This window comes from Chanodichthys erythropterus, chromosome 16 (genome assembly GCF_024489055.1).
Source record: "Chanodichthys erythropterus isolate Z2021 chromosome 16, ASM2448905v1, whole genome shotgun sequence".
Taxonomy (NCBI): domain Eukaryota; kingdom Metazoa; phylum Chordata; class Actinopteri; order Cypriniformes; family Xenocyprididae; genus Chanodichthys; species Chanodichthys erythropterus.
In genome coordinates this window covers 37,336,464-37,357,642 of record NC_090236.1, presented here as the reverse complement: position 1 = coordinate 37,357,642, position 21,179 = coordinate 37,336,464, and the positions used below count along the sequence as shown (strand labels likewise).

Genomic DNA, 21,179 nt, shown 5'->3' with positions numbered 1-21,179 from the left:
AGGCAACTCAAAACCCATATCTATAGAAAAAATATATATATTCAACTTTTTTCCCCCATGATTCCACAATTGTTTGATTAGCATAATTGAAACAGACAGCCTTAGCCATTTAGGATCTACTGTATCACACGGATACCCTGATTGCACACGTCTCGGAGACGTCATTTGATGTGCGTGTTTACGTCTGGAAGACGTATTATTTAGGGTGTTTGCTCATCTGGAATACATCTATAGGACGTATCCTGTCAGATGTCAAATAGACGTTTAGAAGACGTTTTTAAGATGTTTATGATTTAGAATGTATGTAAAACTGACATCTTAAAGACGTCTATTAGATGTTTGTAAACAGCAGATGCTTTCCAGATGAAGTGATCTTTAACAGACGTCTTGCAGACGTACGTGTGCTATCTGGGTATAATATAATGTTACACATCAGATTTTTTTCATCCCAACAGTTAACCAAACGTTCCTGTCACGTTCCCTGTGTTGTCTTGTGTTTTGTAGGACTTTTATGTTGAAGTGTAATCTTAGTTTTCTTTGTTTCAATCTTTATTTCCTGTGTTTTGGTTCCTGTTTTGCCTTGTACCTTGTATGTCATTATAGTTACCCTCATTAGTTACCATGACATCATACCAACAACACCTGTCCCTTATCAGCCCATTGTTAACGTGTCTATTTAAATGTTGTTGTTTGTTGGTCGTTGCTCTCTGCTGTGTATGGATTACTCCTGGTTATGGATTACCCCTTATGTTATTAAACGTTGGTGCTTTCATTTGGATTCTCACTCTGTTTCATGCCTGCGTAGTCGTAACAGTTCCCTTAACTTAAGACATAACAGATAATGTTTGCTTGAATAATTGCCAAGACAGATTTTTGAAATCCTGTATTCCTGTGTGTTATGTATCGTGCTCGCACGCTTTCTGAGGCGTCTTTGTGTTCAAACTTCTCAGTCAGTCAGCGCGATTTAAAATCGTTTTGTTTACATCAGCATGAATTTGAATGAGTTTTCATTGGTTCATACTCATGCCATCGAGCATTCGCTATGAATATTCATAAAGTTGGAATGCTGTGCTTTACAACGACAGCAAACTTGTGCTGAGAGGAAAGCGCCATTCGCCCAGAAGCGAGCAGAGAAAGACGCCATTTTTCATGGTCAAAGGAAAGGTACTCCTCTCAGTAACGTACACATAAAGATCATTTTTAGATGTTTAATTACTATTTCCGCATTGGGATCGCTAGACGAGGGCTTAATGAACTCAAATGAATTCAGAAAAACCTCAATTTTGACAAAAGTTGACATTTTCCCTTCTTTTGCCTGTAGCTCAAAATTAGCCTGTGCACATTCCGACTCAGCACAGGTCACATAAATAGTTTACTCTTTATTATATACAGAAATTGACCATGGTGAACATATTTAGACAGTTTGCGAACTATTGTTTTGTTTTCGGACAGTTTAATATAACTTTCAAAAAAAGTCAAGTACTGTTACTGCCACTCGTCAACGGCAGCATACAGTTGCTAGGCAACAAGAACAATCCTCCGTAGGCTAGACTGTCGCATTTAACAACACTCATTCCAATCTTCGCGGCTTTCGAAGGATGCAGCCTCTGAATTGACCCTTTGCTAAGACGGACACTGTCAACAGACAAGACAGCAGGTTATTTATGATATATACAAACAAAGTCCCAGCTTTCAAATTGTGTAATTAAGAAATTCGAACAATAAAAAACGTTTTTTGGCTCTTTATTGTATCGTGACAGATCGCTGTAGCGTCTCAGCTCAAGCGGCTTGTGAACCGATCATCTCGCCCTACTAGTTCATTTATATTTAGACGTCACACCATTTTTCAAGTGCTTCATGGTTGCAATTCCACCGAGGTTAATCTTCTAACTCCTGACTGAAATGGCGGATTTGGCGTTATGATTGGTTAGATTGCCTGTCAATCAAACTCCCTGCGAAGGGTCAGGACGCAGCTTTTGAAAGTCAAAAAAAGGAAAATCTGACAGCAAGGAAAACTTACAAAATATTTTATTTTTTGACTTAAACATAAAAAAAAGATTTGAAACAAGCACAATTTATTATTAGATCATGATCATCATCATTTAAATATTATTATCATTATTGTTTTTTTGAATACAACTTTAAAATTCCAATTTTAAAAAAGCACCACAAGTTATCAATAATTGTAAACACAAGCAGTGAAAATGTCCTTTTCATATTTTAAAATTTATTTCATTTCAAAAAATACAAACCCACCCATTCACTTTTCCCCCAAATTAAGGCCACTTCATAAGACATACATTATTGCCTGTCCAGCAGGACATTTTTAATGACAATTGTTAAAATCAAAAAAACACATTCTTGACATGGAGAACAATAACAATAGTAATAATCATAATGATAACGACATCATCATTATCAATAATGGTAATTATTTAAAATACAGTACAATAAAAAGCCATACTACTGAAGGACACAGACAGACAGCACAGCTTTGCAGGCATTGTTAGTGGGATAAGTATCAATTATCTTTGGAATGGCACATGACTTTGGATTCTTAACCTGAGTTGGGAGTTACATGGGGTGGGAAACAGACCCTGTGTTGGTTTAGTTAAAAGAATGACCTTTCATGAGCCAATGCAGATAATGTTTCATGATATCTGGTGCCTATGGAAGCACTATGGTGGTCCCATGGTTCATGCACTATGGTGTTTATATGGTACTACAGCACTTTTTTGACTGACTTTTCTAGTTCATGCATCCTGGAAGAAATTTACAAACAGAAATTACATCAATTTCTGACTATATTTTATAATATTTTTAAAACTAGATTTACATTTTTCCTAGTGATATTTTACAATTAATAATTTTAAAAAATGTTATTTTTTCCAGGTTTCCCATCACTGTGAGGACCCTTTACCATGGTACCACATCCAAAAACCACGGTTGTACCTGGCAGCGGTACTTTTCTGTTATTATGGTTGCATGGAATGCAAAATGTAATAAGCATCGGCTGCAACCTGAGATAAGTACAAAGTCTTCTGATTGGGGCAAACGCTGTTTTCGACAGTGGGTAAGAATTCACAATGAGTCAGACATACAACAACAATCACAACTTTTAAAAAATGACATTTACAAACGGCTAAACAAACAGCGATGAGCTGGCGTCATGTTCTACACCAGAAGGGAAAGAAGAGAAAGACATTGAGAGAAGAGGCGAGAGATGAAGTGAAAGTGACACGGGGGGAAAAACAAGTACCGTATGCCTTTGTACGGCGCGCAGGAAGAGCTCGGCACAGGTGTGAAAGCAAAACGTTCAAGTCCACTAATTACAAAATATAAAAATGCAGAGATTTGTCTGAGTGGCATCATTTCTAAAGTAAACAACAAAGGGTCCCTTTTTGACCAAAACCATTTTTTTAGACTTCTCATTTTGGTTTTGCTTTGCTAGTAAGTCCCCTTCTTCCATATTCTCAATTCTCTCCTCTCCTCCCCTTCCCTTTCTTCCATTATCCCTTCTTAAACGTTTAAACCTTGTCCAGTAGGGAGCGCTGGCAGTAGAGCAAGCGTCTCGGTGTGCCGTACCTGCGGAAGAAGAGAAGTGCTCCGAGCGTAAGGATCACGCAGAACAGCAACATTAGCGGCACCACGACGGCAGCTGCTCCTGCCCCACTGCTGGGTGCGTCTTCAACCTCGATTATGATCACCTCTGTCTCCTCCTTTTTGCCCTCTTCCTCAGTCTTGTCTTCCTCGTGTGTGCGGTCACGCTCCCGTTCACGCTCCCGTTCACGCTCCCTTTCACGCTCCCTTTCACGCTCTCTTTCACGTTCGCGTTCCCTTTCACGCTCACGATCACGGTCACTTCCTCCTCCTCCTCCACCGCCACCTGTATTGGAGTCCTCGTTAGGGCAGCCCATCCAGTCTTTAAGTGCAGACTTGGGGTATCCGGGCTCCACTCTTAATAACTGGTTGTTAAACTTCCAGTACTTATTGGCTTTGTAGAAGTAGGTGTAACCTGTGAATTTAAGAGAGAAAAGGTCAGGATAGTACAATAGTAGTAATCTTTGGCCCAAAGCCCTACATCCTAACTAATTCAATAAACTACAGTCATTATTTCTTCTCTTATATTAAACAGGATAGTGGATGCATGAAAATACTGGGAAAGAGGAAGGAATGGGAGTCAGGAAATGACATAGGCCACTTTGTCAGACCTGTGTCCTAACAAGGCACAATGAGATGAGAGATACATTTTTTAAAAACTTTTCCTGTTTTTAATTAATCTTTTATTTATCATCTTGCATTTATTTGATCAAAAATACAGAAAATGCAGCAATACTGTGAAATATACTGTGAAAAAAAAAGGCTTTCTATTTTAATATACTTTAAAATATAATTTATTTTTGTTATGAAAAGCTGAATTTTCAGCATCATTACTCCAGTCTTCAGTCACATGATCCTTCAGAAATCATTCTCATATGATGATTTATTATAAGTGTTGGAAACCGTTGTGTTGCTTAATATTATTTTATAACCTGCGATACTTTTTCAGGATTCACTGATTAATAAAAAGTTCAAAAGAACAGCATTTATTCAAAATGGAAATCTTTTCTAGGAATATAAGTCTTTGCTATCACTTTTTTATCAATTTAACACATTTTTTCTGAATAAAAGTATTATTTATTTATTTATTTATTTATTTTTAAATACTGACCCCAATCTTTCAATTTTAAATAAATGCTGTTATTATTTTTATTAAATATGAATGTGAAAAAAATATCACAGGTTATAAAAAAACTTAACTGTTTTTATATATATATTTTTTTTTTATAATAAATCATCAAATTAAAATGATTTCTGAGGGATCATGTGACACTGCAGACGAGTAATGATGCTAAAAATTCAGCTTTGATCACAGAAATAAATTATATTTTAATGTATATTAAAATAGAAAACCATTATTTTAAATTGTAATAATATTTCACAATATTACTGTTATCTATATCTTAGATCAAATAATTGCAGGCTTGATGAGCATAAAAGGCTTATTTCAAAAACATAGTAATGTGTTCAAAAAGTATATACTGTATCTTTTTGTAAATCTATTATAAAATCGAATTTATTCCTTTGATAGCAAAGATGAATTTTCAGCAGTCACAACGTCAATATGCTGATTTGGTGCTCAAGAAATATTTCTTATTATTGTCAATACTGCCACAAAAATATTTAGCTGCACGACTGTTTTTAATGTTTCTTCTTAGGGTGCGTTCATGACAAGAAAAACCGACATGCGTGAGGATTCTGTCCTTTTTAGGGTCTTGTCTTCCTGTTTTTGGTTTGTTTACATGTCTTTGTTCCGTGTTGCGTTCATATATCATTCGAACCGCACCAGAGTTCGTTTGGAAATGGACCCATCTTTTCAGCGGTCTCGGTTCGCTTGTTTGGTGCGCACCAGGGTTAAACTCAAGTGAACCACACTAACCGAGCAATCGCACCAGGGTTCGTTTTAATCTAACCAAACATGACAAGTGTGAACGTACCCTTAGATTAATAGAAAGTTCAAAAGTACAACATTTATTTGAAATAGAAATCTCATTATTCAAATCTGTGATAACAGTTGACTGGCTATTTTATTATAATATGCAGTATTTTTGCTTTCTGTATGGATAGACAAATTGCATAAAGCCAATGGAAATGTGCTGTGTATGTTTAAGACACAGTAAGAGGTTACGAGCAGTGTTTTCTTGAGTTAGTGCCTGTGTCTGATTGACAGCATACTCATATAAAGAACAAACATGTCTGAGGCTTATAAATCAAATTACTTTGTGAAGTGGAAGCTAGAACAGTTCAAGCGCACAGACTAGAGGTTGATTAAAAAAAGCAGAAGGCGGCAAAGCACTTACTTTGATCTCGACTCATGAAGGCAGCCTTTATGTTGTCTGGGACGCCTTGCCATTTACTTATAGGCTTGGGGTAATCTGGATCCACTGACTGCGTGTCTTCATTGTAACGATAATATCTGATTGAAGATAAGAAATAGTTTCAGATCTAAGCTCCCTTTGTGCTCATGCTTTACATTATGGGATATCAAAGCTACTGACTTGTTTCCTCTAAAGAAGTAGGTGTAGCCAGTGGGCGTGTAGAGGAGGGCTGCGTCCAGTTTGTCCTTCGGAAGACCCGTACCCATTTCTCTCAGAGTCTTCGGGTAACCTGACTCCAAATTCGACTCGGTGAACACCCAATGCCTATCCCCTGCAACCCAGAGATGATGAAAAATATTACTTTGGCTTATTAAAGCCAAAGCCCTTTTTTCCCCCATGGAAATCATGTGATGGGAGACTACAAGTACCTTTAAAGAAAACAAATTTCCCATCTTCTCTTTCATAGGCAGCATTGATATCTGTAGGCAGACCTCTCCAGAAATGTCCAATTGGCATGGGGTAATTTTCCATAACCCGATTATTACGAACGCGCCAGAACCACTTATCCTAAAACACAGGGACAGGAATCGTGACAAAAACACATACTGCATGATCTCCAACCTGATATGTGCGCAAATATTCTTTTAGTACCTTGAACACAAACATTTCTCCTCTGAAAATGCCAATGGTGTCAAAATTGCCCTCGCAGATGTCAGGACCAAAGCTAGGTCCCCCGGGCCTGTATGGTGTGGGATACGGAGTGTGATGAGGGGTCTGAGGGGTGACGGGTGGTCGAGGGCGTCCTCCCGTGTTTGGTCCTGCAGAGAAAATTCAGCTTAGTGATTTAGGTCAATATTTATATGTTCATCACTATATTTAGATTTCATGGTAACACTTAAGTATAAGGAACACATATTCACATTTATCTACAACTTTTGCCTCAATTAACTCCTAATTTACTGCATATTAATAGTTAGTAAAGTAGTTTGTGTAGCGCTTAAATGTAGAATTAAGGGATGGAGAATAAGGTCATGCAGAATAAGGCATTACTTGCTTTATAAGTACTAAGCATCTCTCACAAATGTCTCCATGGTTGCAAGGCACGCTCTTTGATTATTACGCCGGAATGAGTATCGGCCTAGAAAAACGCAACTTTTCATTTTCTGTCGGTCTTAGTACACAATGTAACTACAGAAGAGTCAAGTTTTAAATATAGGAAACATATCAAAACTTTTTGGTCATTTTTGAGCGAGATGCTAACGGTCTAATCAGATTCAATGAACTATGCTAAGCTATGCTAAAAATGGGTATCGCCAGACCCGGAGATCGGCTGAATGGATTCGAAAACGAAACTGTTTAACTCTAGGGCAGTTAGAAAATTAGCCTATTTTCAAAAAAAGTGGAGTGTTCCTTTAAATGTAGGTATGGAGTACAATTAAGGGATGTAGAATAAGGTCATGCAAAATAAAGTAAGGCATTACTATGTGCTTTATAAGTACTAATAAACAACCAATATACTAGTAATATGCAAGCTAATAAGCAACTAGTTAAAAGTGAGAAGTAAACCATAAAATAAAGTGTTACCGATTTCATTATATATTGTATAATGTTCAATTTGATGATTAATCAGCTTACTTGCATTTGCATGTGTTATTTTAGCTTTTATCCAAAACGAATAAGCTTTGGAAAGCAAAGCAGCATAATTTGCTAATGCTGGTTTAGTTTTGTTTTTGTAAGTGATCTGATTGCAGAATTAAATGGTATGATAATGACAGTTGATTTATATAGATATTGTCCTCTTAAATAGCTATATACAGTTAGCTAATTTGTGTAATGTAGCCACCTATTTTTGTTTGTAAAACTTTAAATTATGATTATCAACATTTTCATAGTTTCTTTAACACTGAATTAAGTGAGAAAGAGTAACTATCTATACCATTAAACCCATGTTGTTGTTTTTTTAGTATTTTTTAATATTCTATCATAGTTTTTATTCACTTTGAATTAGCTTTTGTTTTTATATTTTCAGTTTTCATTTCAATTTGTTACAATTTTAATAATTTTATGTGCTATTGTCATTTTATTAGTGTATTATAATTTTATTTTTGTTTGTTTTAAATATTACAATTTAGGTTTGATTTATTTTTATTTCTGTTGTAGTTTTAGTTCATTTTTAGGTATTTCTTTATTTACAGTTATTAATTTCAGTGATTTAACTGAGGGGCTGTTTACACACACAAAAACAAACGTATGCGTTTTGGCTGTTTTTGGCTGTTCATTTACACAATAACGTGTTTTGGTGGCCTGAAAATGCGAACTTCTGAAAACTGGCTTCAAAGTGCTAGTTTTTTCTGAAAAAGATACCGTAAACTACAAAAAAGCAAATTTGTGAAAACGGTGACATCCTGCGCATGCATATTACGTGTTCAAAGTGACATCGCCAACTACTGGCCTGTCATGAATACAACAGTGTTTTTTGTCGTTTTTGCGGATCTGTGTGAATGGGAATCATTTTGACAATGTTGTCGTTTGTACGTGAAAAACACAAAGTAAAAACGTTTCCACATCATTGTCGTGTAAACAAACCCTGAATCTTATTTCAGTTAATTGCCATGGTAACATTTCTAATTTTCCATTGGCTTATGTTTTTCAATGAAAACTCATATTTTATATTATTTTAGCTTTATTTCATAGATATTTTTCTTACAAAAATGCATCACTTCATTTCAGGAGGCCTTTATTAACCCCCTGGAGTCGTGTGGATTACGTTTATGATCAATGGATGCACTTCAAAATCTCGAGCACCATTCACTACCATTACTTGGAAGATCATTTTTTTAAATATAACTCCAATTGTGTTTGACTGAAAGAAGAAAGTCATATACACTTAGGATGGCTTAAGGGTGAGTAAATTATGGGATAATTTTCATTTTTGGGTGAACTATCCCTTTAACATACATGTTTTTAACAATAGTTTTAGTTAATGATGATAACCCTGCCTTGAACAGAACTTTGGTGTGGTTTAACAATTACATTTGTGATGATATTAACTGTTTTACCATAAAGCTGCTGAATCCCTTTACGATCGTCTTCGGGAAGCTCGAAGTTCTCCGTGTCCATCCACTGGTAGAAGGGAGCCATGATGGCGGATGGGTCGTTTGAATGCTCCATTCCCAGGGCGTGACCCAGTTCATGCACAGCCACCAGGAACACATCATTACCTGAATGAAAGTAAGCGAGAACCATGTCAGCACAGGACAGATTTGGCTAACCTTTGTATAATTGAGCAGTGCACATTAATAACAACAATTCTGAGACGCTAAGAATAGATAGCACAGAATAACTGCTGAGAGTTATTATTCTTTTTCTCTCAGATCTTGTTTTGAGGCATTCGGTCCACAGCAGGGAAACATCAAAGAATGAATAAAGCTTTTCCGATACAGACATTCCAAACATTCTCATGAAAAGGTAAGGCTGATTCAACGCAATTCATTAAAAAAAACACTTGCTTGGACTTGCCTTCCTCTTTCTTATACTCAAATATTCAAACCAAGCAGATTTAAGATAATTAGAGCTAATTTATTCATGTCTAAACAAGAACCGCCATCCATACTGACACAAACAAGCGAGAACCCAGGGAGGCATTCCCTAACTTCTGGTGGTTGTGCTCCTTACCCAACAAGTCGCGGTTGCCGATGGTCCAAGGTTCTGCTGCATCGAAGTGCGTGTCTCCTCCTATGCCATTGCCTGGGAAGTAAGCATGGGCCAAGAAGCCTCCTTCACCGTCAAACGGACTGGCGTCTCCATGGAAGCCGTCGGCGAAGAAGAGCATGATGTCTGCAAAGTTTTCAACCTTATCTCTGATGTCACTGTAAGGGATCTCTCGGAATCTCAAAGGAGTGACGCTTTCCCACACTTTGAAGGCTTTTCTGATGGCCTCAAACGTCTCGTATTCCCCAACTTTAGGCGTGTAGTTCTGTATGCTGAGAAAGAGATAAGAAAGGGTGGATTGGAGAGGCAATCAGAGAAAAGTAGGCCATAGGAAAAAGAGGAATATAGAAAGGAGAGGGGGAGAGAAAGTGATTTACATTACAGACAAGTCACACAGGAATTTTGGCCCCGGCTGCAGTGGAGCAGAATCGTACAGTAAGGCCAAAGATGACTTTTCCATAAGTGTAGTGCGTATTTACTAAAGCATAGCCACAGCCATATCTAAACGTTTATGACAGCAAACCTCAATTAATTGGTAATGGTTTGGACGAGAGTTAAAATGCACTTCTCCTTTATTGATCCAGCAGAGTAGGGTTAAGCTTGTCTCTTACCAGAATGTGATCTCATTTTTATCCCATTTCAGTCCCTGGATTGCATAGCGCTTCTTTCTCAGGTTGCTTTTCAGTTCAGCTCCAAACTTGTCTGGGACGCCACAGCGGGGCCTCTTCATTGCCCTGGCAATCAAAGTCCAATACATTAGATCATTCACCGCACAACAGATTTAATTTCAGTGATTTTGGACAGGATGGCCGTTAATTTCTGTCCTCATATATTCTACATCTTCCGTGCCTCATTGCACACCAGTGGAGGACTGCTGACACAATGCTCTAGTTTTCCATTCTCTCCTTCCATGACTAACAACCGCATAACTGATGGGCCAAAATAATTCCACAGAGATATCTATAAGCTCTTGAATCTCCTGAACTAGCCACAGGTGTTCAGAAAATGCGGGATGGATCACATGGAGGAAATAACGTATCATCTAGACTTATTTTTTGTCATTAACATACATATTTATTTGAATGAAATGCAATCCTCCACATGGCAGCACTAATTACACTACACGGTAATATACTGTTGCTGTCTCTTCAAGCATGTGGGTAGTTGACTTACTCTAGAGTAGCGGGATCCATGTTGCCAGTGACTGTCAGGCCATAGAAGCTCTGCATGGCAGCGATGGCAGAGGAGACGGAGTGAGGAGAGCGGGCCGTATGTGTGCGGAGATCACCAGGTGGCAAATAACCGTATTGCTGTAGCCATGCCTAGAACGGGACGGAAAGAGAGACAAAAAAAATTCATTACTGAACTTAATTTTACAACTATATGAATAGATATTAAAGTGATGTTTTCCTTTTTTTATGTTGAGGTGCATGAGGACATACTGCCATGCATATCTGTTGTATGGCTGCAATATTAAAATCAGTTGCTAAAGTGTCCCCTTTTACCTAATTCGTTTTTTTAGAGGTATCTGCAAAAAATATTTTCTTAATCCTTAATTTGTCTTTTTTTTTTTCAGTAAATTGTAAACCAAATTGTTAAATTTGAGAAGTAAAAAAGAATTGACTTGTTTTTAATGAACACACTAGCTTTCAAAAGTAAGGGTTTGGGGCCAGAAAGTTGGTCAATCGCTATAAAAAATGCTGGGTTAAAAACAACCCAATTTGGGTTGAAAATGGACAGATCCAGCAACTGGGTTGTTTTTACCCAGCGGTTGGGATAAATTTTTTCCCAACCTGTTGGGTAGTTTTATTTAACTCAACAATTGTTTAAAAATTATTGCATTGCTTGCTTAAAATGAACCTAAAGTATGTTGGAAATTAACATTTAGTAATATGTTTAATAAATTAGCATTTATGAATAAGTTTAATGAATAATAATTAAACAAACATTAAATTGCTTATTAATAAATAAGCAGCCTTTTCATTATTATTTTTGTCTCTACTAGTAACTATGTGTCTGATTTTAGTTTCCAACCTATTTTGGGTTCATTTTAAGCTAGATATATAGTAATTTTTAAACAATAGTTAAATGAAACTGCCCAGCACGTCGGCAAACATTTAACCCAACATCTGGGTTAAAACAACCCAATCACTGGGTTATTTTTAACCCAACATTTTTTAAAGTGAGAGTGATGGTAAAGACTGTTACAAAAATTGCTGTTTCAAATATTCAACATTGATAATAATCAGAAATGTTTCTTGAGCAGCAAATCATATCAGAATGATTTCTGGAGGATCATGTGACACTGAGAGACTGGAGTAATGATGCTGAAAATTCAGCTTTGCCATCATATACTTTAAAATATGTTGAAATAGAAAACCATTCTTTTTAGTTTTAATAACATTTTTTGATCAAATAAATGCCGTCTTGTTGAGCATTTTAAAAAAAAAGTCTTACCGACCCCAAACTTTTATTTAATTTCTCTTACCCCATTTCAACAATGTATTCATTATGAAACAAGAAAAACGCAATTTGCCAATAAGTAAAAATAAACTTAATTTGCAATATATTCTATTTTTTATTATTTTATGCAATTTTAATTCTTAAAGGATTACTTCACCCAAAAATGAAATTTTTGTCATTAATTAAGACCTTTGTTCATCTTTGATATTTGGTTACACTTTATTTTACAGTGCAGTAGTTACATTGTAATTACTCAAATAAGTACTGAGTACTACATGTAACTACTACATAAACTACATGTACTTACTATAGAGTTACAGTTAGGGTTAGTTACTTGTAATTATGCATAATTTACTGTTATTACTATAGTAAGAGCATGTAGTAACGTGTAACTATGACACTATAAAATAAAATGTTACCAGATATTTTGATGAAATCCGAGAGATTTTTTTATCCTCCATTGAAAGCAACGAAATTACCACATTCATTGTTAAAGTCCATGTGACTACAGTGGTTCGACCTTAATGTTACGAAGCGACGAGAATAATTTTTGTGCGCAAAAATAACGACTTTATTCAACATTCATCTCTCAGTATCAGCTAGTATAGGACAAAAAACCTCTCGGATTTCATCAAAATATCTTAATTTGTGTTCCAAAGATGAACAAAGATCTTACAGGTGTGGAACGACATGAGGGTGAGTAATTCAATTTCATTTTTGGGTGAACTAAGCCTTTAATCAAATGTTAACTTCTTTTAAGGACGTTTAGCTTTTCTTTTACTGAACAACCAGACAAAATACTGATTAAGAAAATGATTTTTCGTATAAAGATATGGTATATACAGCACATAGCTTAGCAGTTGCACTGAATCAATAGCTTTGTAACGAGGGCGAGGTTCTTTACCACAGTTCAAGAAACACAAGCGCACTGTAACAGTGCCTCTATTCAAAATTCACTTAAAAGAAATGCATATAAACAAATCTATATATCAAGTATGTGTCCAGACTGATTTATGACCCTGCTTTCCTTTGAGGCTCAAGAAAGAAGCTACATTATCTCTGTCTTGAAACTGCACCAGTGACGACACAAATGCATTTCTTCTGTTTGAAGCAATATAGGATGATAGATGAGATAATGAAAGGTGAAATGTTATCTGTCTGTGACTCCCTCAGGGAGACGAGATACTGTCTCCAGTTAAACCAAACTGTCAGTCAGTAATTTCCCAGGGAATTTCTGGTTAATACCATTGAAACCTCAGAGACAGAGCCTTTATCCCGTAATCCCCCGTTCCCTACCTCCTCCACCACTGTGTCTCACATGCAACTTCAGGAATGAAGGGCAACAATGCAGACACACCCTGTGGGGCCTCAGTACACCCTCGTTCAGCTGAGAAAAACATGTGGATCATATGATTTGGCTGTCGTAGCTTGTGTGGTCTTTGTGAGTAAAGTGTCAACAGAAAGACTCCTCAGCATGATCAGCATGTTTTATGTCTATAATGGTGCTCTCTGGCTGAATGTGTTTTTGAGAGTGTGTTTTGGCCGCTGATGTGATTACGTCCACAGTCAGATGCTTCAGAGCATGTATTCCAAGTTGATGTAATCCTGGAAATTTATTTTTTTGTAAGAAGTTCCTGTTTTTCTCGTACTCTTTATTCCTCTTTATTCATCTATTTATTTAGTTCCTGCAGCCTATTTTTTCAGCAGCCTGTATTTCCCTAACGTCCTCACAATGCTTCTCCATTCCTTACTATCATCAGACAGTGAATAGTGCAGTTTCTCTGGCTGCCTGTGACTCACTCGCAATCCTCCACAGCACAAACAAAGCTTCAGTGTGTTATATCCATATGAGGGAAAGAAGGCTGTTCATGGGATATGGATTGGTGGGGGGATGGTGGAGATTGTAATGGATGAAATTAACTGGAACAGGACAAACATCATGCATGATTTCTTTGCTGTTGCACAACTTTTCTCGCATCTCTCAAAAACAAGTTCGAAATTGGAACTCAACCCCATCCTGGCAGAGTCTCCATCTGTTTGCAAGTACTTGCTGTCTTCCTCATAGAGGAAGTCATTTCTGTGAAAAGTAATCTTTAACTTTTCACAGAAAAGTTAACTCATTCTTCCGCTGAGTTATAAATACAATTTGGAGACATGAGATTTGCATGAATTACTGGCTGTGCCATCCTTGACTTCTGTGGTATGCTAAAGTGGTGGTGCCAGTTTTACAAGATGACTGGTTTATGATTATGTCATTATGCTAAGAATCAAGACAAAGTACTCGGGAATACTTACACTGGCAAATATCTATGTTGGGTTTGTACCTGTAAGTACCCAAAAATAGCAAATGTTTTATCATTTGAAATAACTGTGATGTCCCTTGTATTTGTAATTCTATGAGGTGATCCACACTTATTTCAATGACCAATTTCTATATTTTTTGTAGATTTTTCTAGTCACTTCATTTAAGCCTTTAGTTGACTAATTGCACATTTATATTAATTTGATTACTTAAATATATACTGAGGATAATACTAAACCATAACTGACCCTTCGCCGGGAGTTTGATTGACAGGTGATCTAACCAATCATAACACCGAATCCGTCATTTTGTCTGACAAAGCAGTCAGGAGTTAGATTAACCTCGTGGACTTGAATTTGAAAAATGGTGTGACGTCTTTCTGCGTTTGAAACAACATACCTTCTGATGTTCATTCATGTATATTTGATGCTATAAATGAACTAGTAGGGCGAGATGATCTGTTCACGAGCCGCTTGAGCTGAGGCGCTACAGCGATCTGTCACGACACATTAAAGAGCCACAAAACGGTTTTTATTTTTCGAATTTCTCAATTTGAAAGCTGGGACTTTGTTTAATATCATAAGTAACCTGCTCTGTCTTGTCTGTCGGCGTGTTGTCAGTTTCTTCTATGCTCTGCGATGTATTTTTCACTCTGTGTGGCGTGACAGCGCCACGGCTTATCGGACAAAGCAACAGTAACTAAGGGGGGCAGGTCTTTGAGAAGGGTCAATTGATTGATTAAAATGTATGTAGGCGTAATATAGCAAAGCACCAGCAAAAGTAATGATTGAGTGTTGGGGGGGGATAGCAAGGAGACATTTTAATTATTTATTAATAAACTAGTGTTTTCTGAGTCAGCTTCGGCTGCGAAGATGAAGTTGACGATGCTGACTCGCCATCTCCGCAGTATGGTGGGCGCGCCTATAGAGAGAAATGCACCCTTCATGCTGATTACATAAGAGTATTTCTTTTCAGTTTGAATTGGTTCATTTAAAAGTAGACATTTCAAGCTTTCTATTGATATATTTCTCATGGCTGTGAGGCATGTAGCCTATATGTTCATTTTTGTGACACGCTTCAATTCAGGGAGGCCGAGACGGCAGAAAGCGCATCCTGTTTGCTTTCTTCATTTTACAAAGACACATTTTCTTGTTATTGTGAGTTTACACAAATAAAAAAAGTACAGTTTTGAATTATGTATTACTCTTATCTGTATGACCAAAAATTGAGTATTTTAAGTTGTTTCCGCTATTGTCAGAAAAAAAGTATATGTGCCTAATAATAGCGCACATTTATCTAGGTTAACGTTAGAGCAAGCAGCCATGTTTCAAATGACAAGCCATATATGAGGTCAATGGATGATAGGCGAATGTTTGGATTTCCTACCCGACATACTGTAATTACCACAAAGACCCGCCTGTCCCTCATGGACTGCGTGACTTTGCCACAAGGTTTTTTTTCTCTGCGACTAACAGACTAATAAAATATTGGTCGACTAATGCAGAGTTCACACTGCACGATTTTAGCCCCGATTTTCACTCGCGAAACCGCTGACAAATGCCCGAAATCTGAGGCAAATCGGTGCTTGTCAATCACGCAGTGTGAATTATCAAAGATGCATTCTGAGAGAATCGGCGATGCATCGCCGACGCCTGTGAGATATTTGGCATGCTAAATAGCAAAAGCAGCTTCTTGTGGGCTACCATTTTTAATAACAATTCCAGTCTCGCGCGGTCTCACTTGTGACCTTGCGTTATTTCCTTATCACTTCTCGCATGTGTTTGGTTGTGAAACGTAGTTTGCGTAGTGTCGCGATTCTCATGTCGCCGATCCATCATGCAATGTGCACACAGCAGCGACTGAATGCTACCCCAGATAGTCGTGCAGTATGAAAAGAACAGTGATCTGACCACTTTGAAAATCATGCAATGTGAATTCATTGACCCATTTCTATATTTTTATTATAAAGAAAAAAATCACCTCCCCTTACACACCAGGGTGGTTTCAGGTGGGTGTAATAAATCACTTCCAATGCAATGGAAACAAACAAACAGCTTGCTTGACACATGCCTGAAAAGGTACGACAGCATGCAATACCTTTTCTGATGTAAGAAAAGGAGCAATAGGCACCATTTTGTGTTTGTGCGCATATGCACGGTAAAATCAGAGAGACTTGAGAGAAAGACATGCAATTTTAAGGGAAAATGAGTCACAACTTCCATTTACCCTGGGCCAATGGAATAACACAGAATCTGGGTGAGCATGTGGTGAATCCAAATCCAGTGAAGCCAAATCATAAAAATGCAGTTCAGCTGCTCAGGTTACGTTAATGAACCTCAACAGCTGGCTAAATGTATCAAGAGAGAGATGGTCAAAGAAAAATGCTTAATGTCACTGGACTGGAGTTTGTTTCACGAGAAAAAAAAAAATGTACTATGCAGATTCATGCACCTAAATTCCTTGCATATCATTTCAATGGAAATAAATGATTTTCTTCTGTGGTTCTGTGGTCTTTATGGTTTTATTTTCAATGATTATTTTTTATGAATACTGTTGAATGGAAAAATCTGAAGATATAACAGTTATAATCATCTTTCCAGCCAATGTATTTTATGGATCAACTGGTCAAATTTTTACACCTGGAGCACTTGGCTGTTTGATGATGGGAAAAATAATATTTTTAAATGGAAAGTGCATAATAGGAACATTAGGGGATCTTGGATATATAGGAAAGGCAGTTGGAAACTATCTTTTTCTTACTGCAATAGTCTGTGGGTTGTTTGGCCTGAAGCGACACAGGAACTGGACAATTTGTAGTCCAATTCAGCCTTTCATTTCTCTGTTATTCTATCGTTTCTGAAATGACATCATTTTTCAGCCTACAGTAACTTCTATTCTTTATGCAGACTTGCATCATTCACACCCCACCACATTTCCTGCCAGAAAAGATCAATCCCATTTTTTTCCCATCTCTTTGTGTCTCTTTTCTGTAACATGCCACCCCCTTCAACATCCCACTTCCTTCCTTACACTTTGACACTACATCACTAACTGTTGGCATCATCTCACGTCTGTTCTAAAGCCGTGTGGTCAAGGCCGTACGGAAAATCCCTTGGCCATTTCCTCTGCTTCTGTCCTAAAAAAGAATGTGACTAGCTATATTTGTGGCCAAATACACATCCCAATAAAGTACTCTGATGCAAAACTCCCTGGAAGTTCTTAATAAATGTAGTAGCACTCATCTGGTGACTTATCCATGACCGCTGTCTGCTGCTGTCAATGACGAGAAGTGCATTAAGAGGTTCGTGTGGGAGTATTTAACCATAGTCTGGCTTTCACAACACAAAGAGGTGTGGATATAAACACTAATATTGTTCAAAACCACAGATGTGGATGAGTCTATAGCGCAAGGATATCCTTAAGAAATCAGGAAAACTTCCTGCAGGATTGTGATGACTTCCTGTTAGCCAAAGAGAGGAACAAAAGAGTCCATATGGAGTTTTCTACCTCCTCATTTTTGACCATAACTAAGGACAGATGTCATCCATTACATCCCGCAGCTTATAGGAGCAGAAAAAAACCTCCCCCCAAACTCATCCTCAGCATAACCATCCACCCTCTGACCACCACATTACAGTCATGACTTTCCTTCCTGTTTTCTTGTGGTAATTGGTCGTTCTTTTTTGCATCCTCAGCATCTTTCAATCTCTGCGGTGTCTCACTTGACCTTAATTCAGAATCCTCCACTCCTCTCCTATTTTCTGAGTGTTTACTTTGATCACTGAGCAGAGAGATCAGAGGTACTAAAAGCTAAACATCTGTGAATGCTGCTGACTGTCAGCTGATAAAGGCTTTCCCATATAAAGAGTTGATTTCAGAACCTCGCCATGTTAATAACATCCACACTGTAATATAATCCTTTCTGGTTTTCACTCTTCTTTTCAGAGTTAAAAAGGGAATGATGAGTTATAAAGAGATCTAGAAATTAAACCTTTTCCATTTCAAATGTTCAACTGGGTAAATCTCTTGAAAACATTTCACATTATATTTTATGAAGCACTATTGAGTTGTTTTGCATCATGACATTATTTTGTTTCTCACAAGATTCTCAAAATGACTGATTATTGATTTAATCAGCAGCATAAATTAAAGATGAAGGGTGAAATAAGATCTAGACATAAAATGTATTTATTTATTAGAGATGCGCAGATTAATATCTGCCGATACCGATAATTTGGTGGTTCTGCCTTTAATACCTTCTTTTAAATGAATGATTGTTTCATTAAAATTATTAATTAACCATTATATTTTTAATTCTTATATTTTGAAAGAAATGCAAACAAAAACTTTATTCTCTCCATTTCATCAACTTGTTTCAGAGTAACTGGTATCAGTAATAAACATAAACATTACTCAAATTAATATTAACACATATTAACTATGTTATTAATTCATATAATTACTATTAATATTGAATATCATACTAATTTCTTAGTGTTTTCTTTACACAAAGCACAAATTCAGTGCATATTCCTTCCCTCTTTTGATTAACATGATATATCGGCCCTGAATATCGGCTGTTTTTAAACTATCGACCGATGGAGTAAAAACTTGCTTTTATTGGCCGATATATTGGTGCATCTCTAATATATATATATATATATATATTAGAGATGCACAAATATATCGGCCAATAAAAGCAAATTTTAACATTTATTTAAACACACAAATATATACAAATCTTTAATGTGAATGAGATTTTATTGTGCTTCTAAATGAAAATTGGAGATGCTTAATGCCACAATGCGAAAAAAAAGTTTCTCTTTCTTCATGCCAAATATAATTTTGTGTTTCCTGATTTCCTTATTTCTTAATCTCCCTACATCTTTGAGCATGAATCTTATCTCATACAATCTTTTTTTATATCAAGCACTGACCTACTTCAATGCAGGTCAAGCGTATCCATGCATGTATTATACTAGTGATGAATAGTAACTATTGCCAAAGAAAGTTTTATCTACTTTGAGGTATGTTTGCTTTTGACATTTGTTAGACTATGTTATTTATATGGATTTCTGTACAGCTTCTAATATGCATTGTGATCTCCAAACACAAGATAAAACATCTGTTATCAGTGATAAACATCGTCTCGACAATAATGCATGATACTCACCTCAGGTTTCGTGTCTTGTTTTGAGGACGATCTGTGCGCGCACACAAATAATAGGAGCAACAGCTCCGTCAACCCGCTCCAACTCATTCTTCAGTCCTTTGTTGAAAACACGATAATTACTCTTTATAAAGTTTGGCTGCTCTTTGTAACTGTCAAAACATAACCACGCTTTTTAAAAGACTAGCGACTACCACTTTTGTGGTACGAAATCGACGCGAACTTTGATTTCTCCAGGAGAAAGGGAGAATACTGAAGTTTTTCAAAATGTAAACAATTCTACTGCTATAGATTGAATCGCATTGACTGGAACTCTATAGTCATAAACTCATATTGTTTTATGCATTACGCGCTGAAATGTTGCATGAAGAGAACGCGGTGTAAATATAAACAGTTGTCCTTGGAAAATATCTCTTGTCTTAATTCTCTTTCATTGCGATAGTTGATTCAAATCTTCTGTTTCATATGCACAGCAGCCCCTTTCTCCGGGCTGTAGACGTGGTCGCTCGATAGGTGTTGCCAAAAACTGATCCTGAAAAGCCAAAGCCCTCCCTCGTCAACATTAGCCCATCCCGCTGCCGTCCACTGCTCGAACCTGATGGCCTTGCTGCTGACTATCTTCAACCGCTTTGGTTGGCTCGACCTTGTGGACAGAGAAAATACTGCCACAGCTTTTTCCCCCACCCTGACTATCCTATTGTTTAGCTTTTGCAATTTTAATTCATGGTTTTGCTTGACATTCGTTTGGTGTTTTGTGGTACTTGCATGACAGGTCAAAACACTGTTAAAGAAAACAAGCATGACAAAATGATAAATTTTATCTGACTGAATGGAAAAATATGTGCATAATGCCAGGGCTTTGTTATTGTGACAGTCTTAGAATTAAGTATGAGTGTGTATGGAAGTCATTTGAAAGTCCCTACCATTATAGAAAAACATGTCTTCATTTCTTTTGACTCAGGCTTACAGGAAGCAAATTTTTAGATTGGGAGCATTTTAATTAGGATATCGTAGTTCACCCAAAAATGAAAATTGTCATCATCGTCACCCTTATGTTGTTCCAAACCTGTATGAATTTCTTTCTTCTGTTGAACACAAAGGAAGAATGTTGGTAACCAAACGGTTGTGGGGCACCATTGACTTCCATATGGGAAAAAATACTATGGAAGTCAATGGTGCCCATTAAAGGGTTAATTCACCCATGTCATTAATTACTCACCCTCATGTCGTTCCACACCCGTAAGACTTTCGTTCATCTTCAGAACACAAATTAAGATATTTTTGATGAAATCCAAGAGTTGTTTTTTTTAATCCTTCACTGAAAGCAACATAATTACCACATTCAATGTCTAGAAAAGTAGTAAAAACATTTTTAAAATAGTCACCGTGACTACAGTGGTTCAACCTTAAAGGGTTAGTTCACCCAAAAATGAAAATTTCTGTAATTTATTACTCGCCCTCATGTCGTTCCACACCCGTAAGACCTTCGTTAATCTTCAGAACACAAATTAAGATATTTTAGTTGAAATCCGATGGCTCAGTGAGGCCTGCATTCACAGCAATGACATTTCCTCTTTCAAGATCCATTAATGTACTAAAACATATTTAAATCAGT

The 21,179-nt window shown here is 36.9% G+C and overlaps 1 protein-coding gene across 1 annotated transcript; it reads right to left on the bottom strand.

Annotated features, from left to right (window-relative positions):
* Positions 1 to 2,053: 2,053 nt before the first annotated feature.
* mmp14b (matrix metallopeptidase 14b (membrane-inserted)) lies at positions 2,054 to 20,087 on the bottom strand. The gene is made up of 10 exons (XM_067362985.1): positions 19,568 to 20,087; positions 10,803 to 10,951; positions 10,241 to 10,363; positions 9,594 to 9,901; positions 8,978 to 9,139; positions 6,570 to 6,736; positions 6,347 to 6,485; positions 6,099 to 6,249; positions 5,901 to 6,016; positions 2,054 to 4,015 (listed from the first exon to the last, which is right to left on the bottom strand). Exons 1-10 carry the CDS (start codon positions 19,652 to 19,654, stop codon positions 3,528 to 3,530), a joined length of 1,890 nt encoding a protein of 629 aa, XP_067219086.1. The 5' UTR covers positions 19,655 to 20,087; the 3' UTR covers positions 2,054 to 3,527.
* Positions 20,088 to 21,179: the final 1,092 nt, after the last annotated feature.

Excerpts from the sequence above, each read along its gene's own strand:
- mmp14b (XM_067362985.1), bottom strand. The coding sequence starts at position 19,654 with ATGAGTTGGAGCGGGTTGACGGAGCTGTTGCTCCTATTATTTGTGTGC. Across the intron at positions 6,486-6,569 it reads GAGAAATGTTTGTGTTCAAG|GATAAGTGGTTCTGGCGCGT; the intron begins GTACTAAAAGAA and ends CCTGTGTTTTAG. Across the intron at positions 6,017-6,098 it reads TACTTCTTTAGAGGAAACAA|ATATTATCGTTACAATGAAG; the intron begins GTCAGTAGCTTT and ends ATCTTCAATCAG.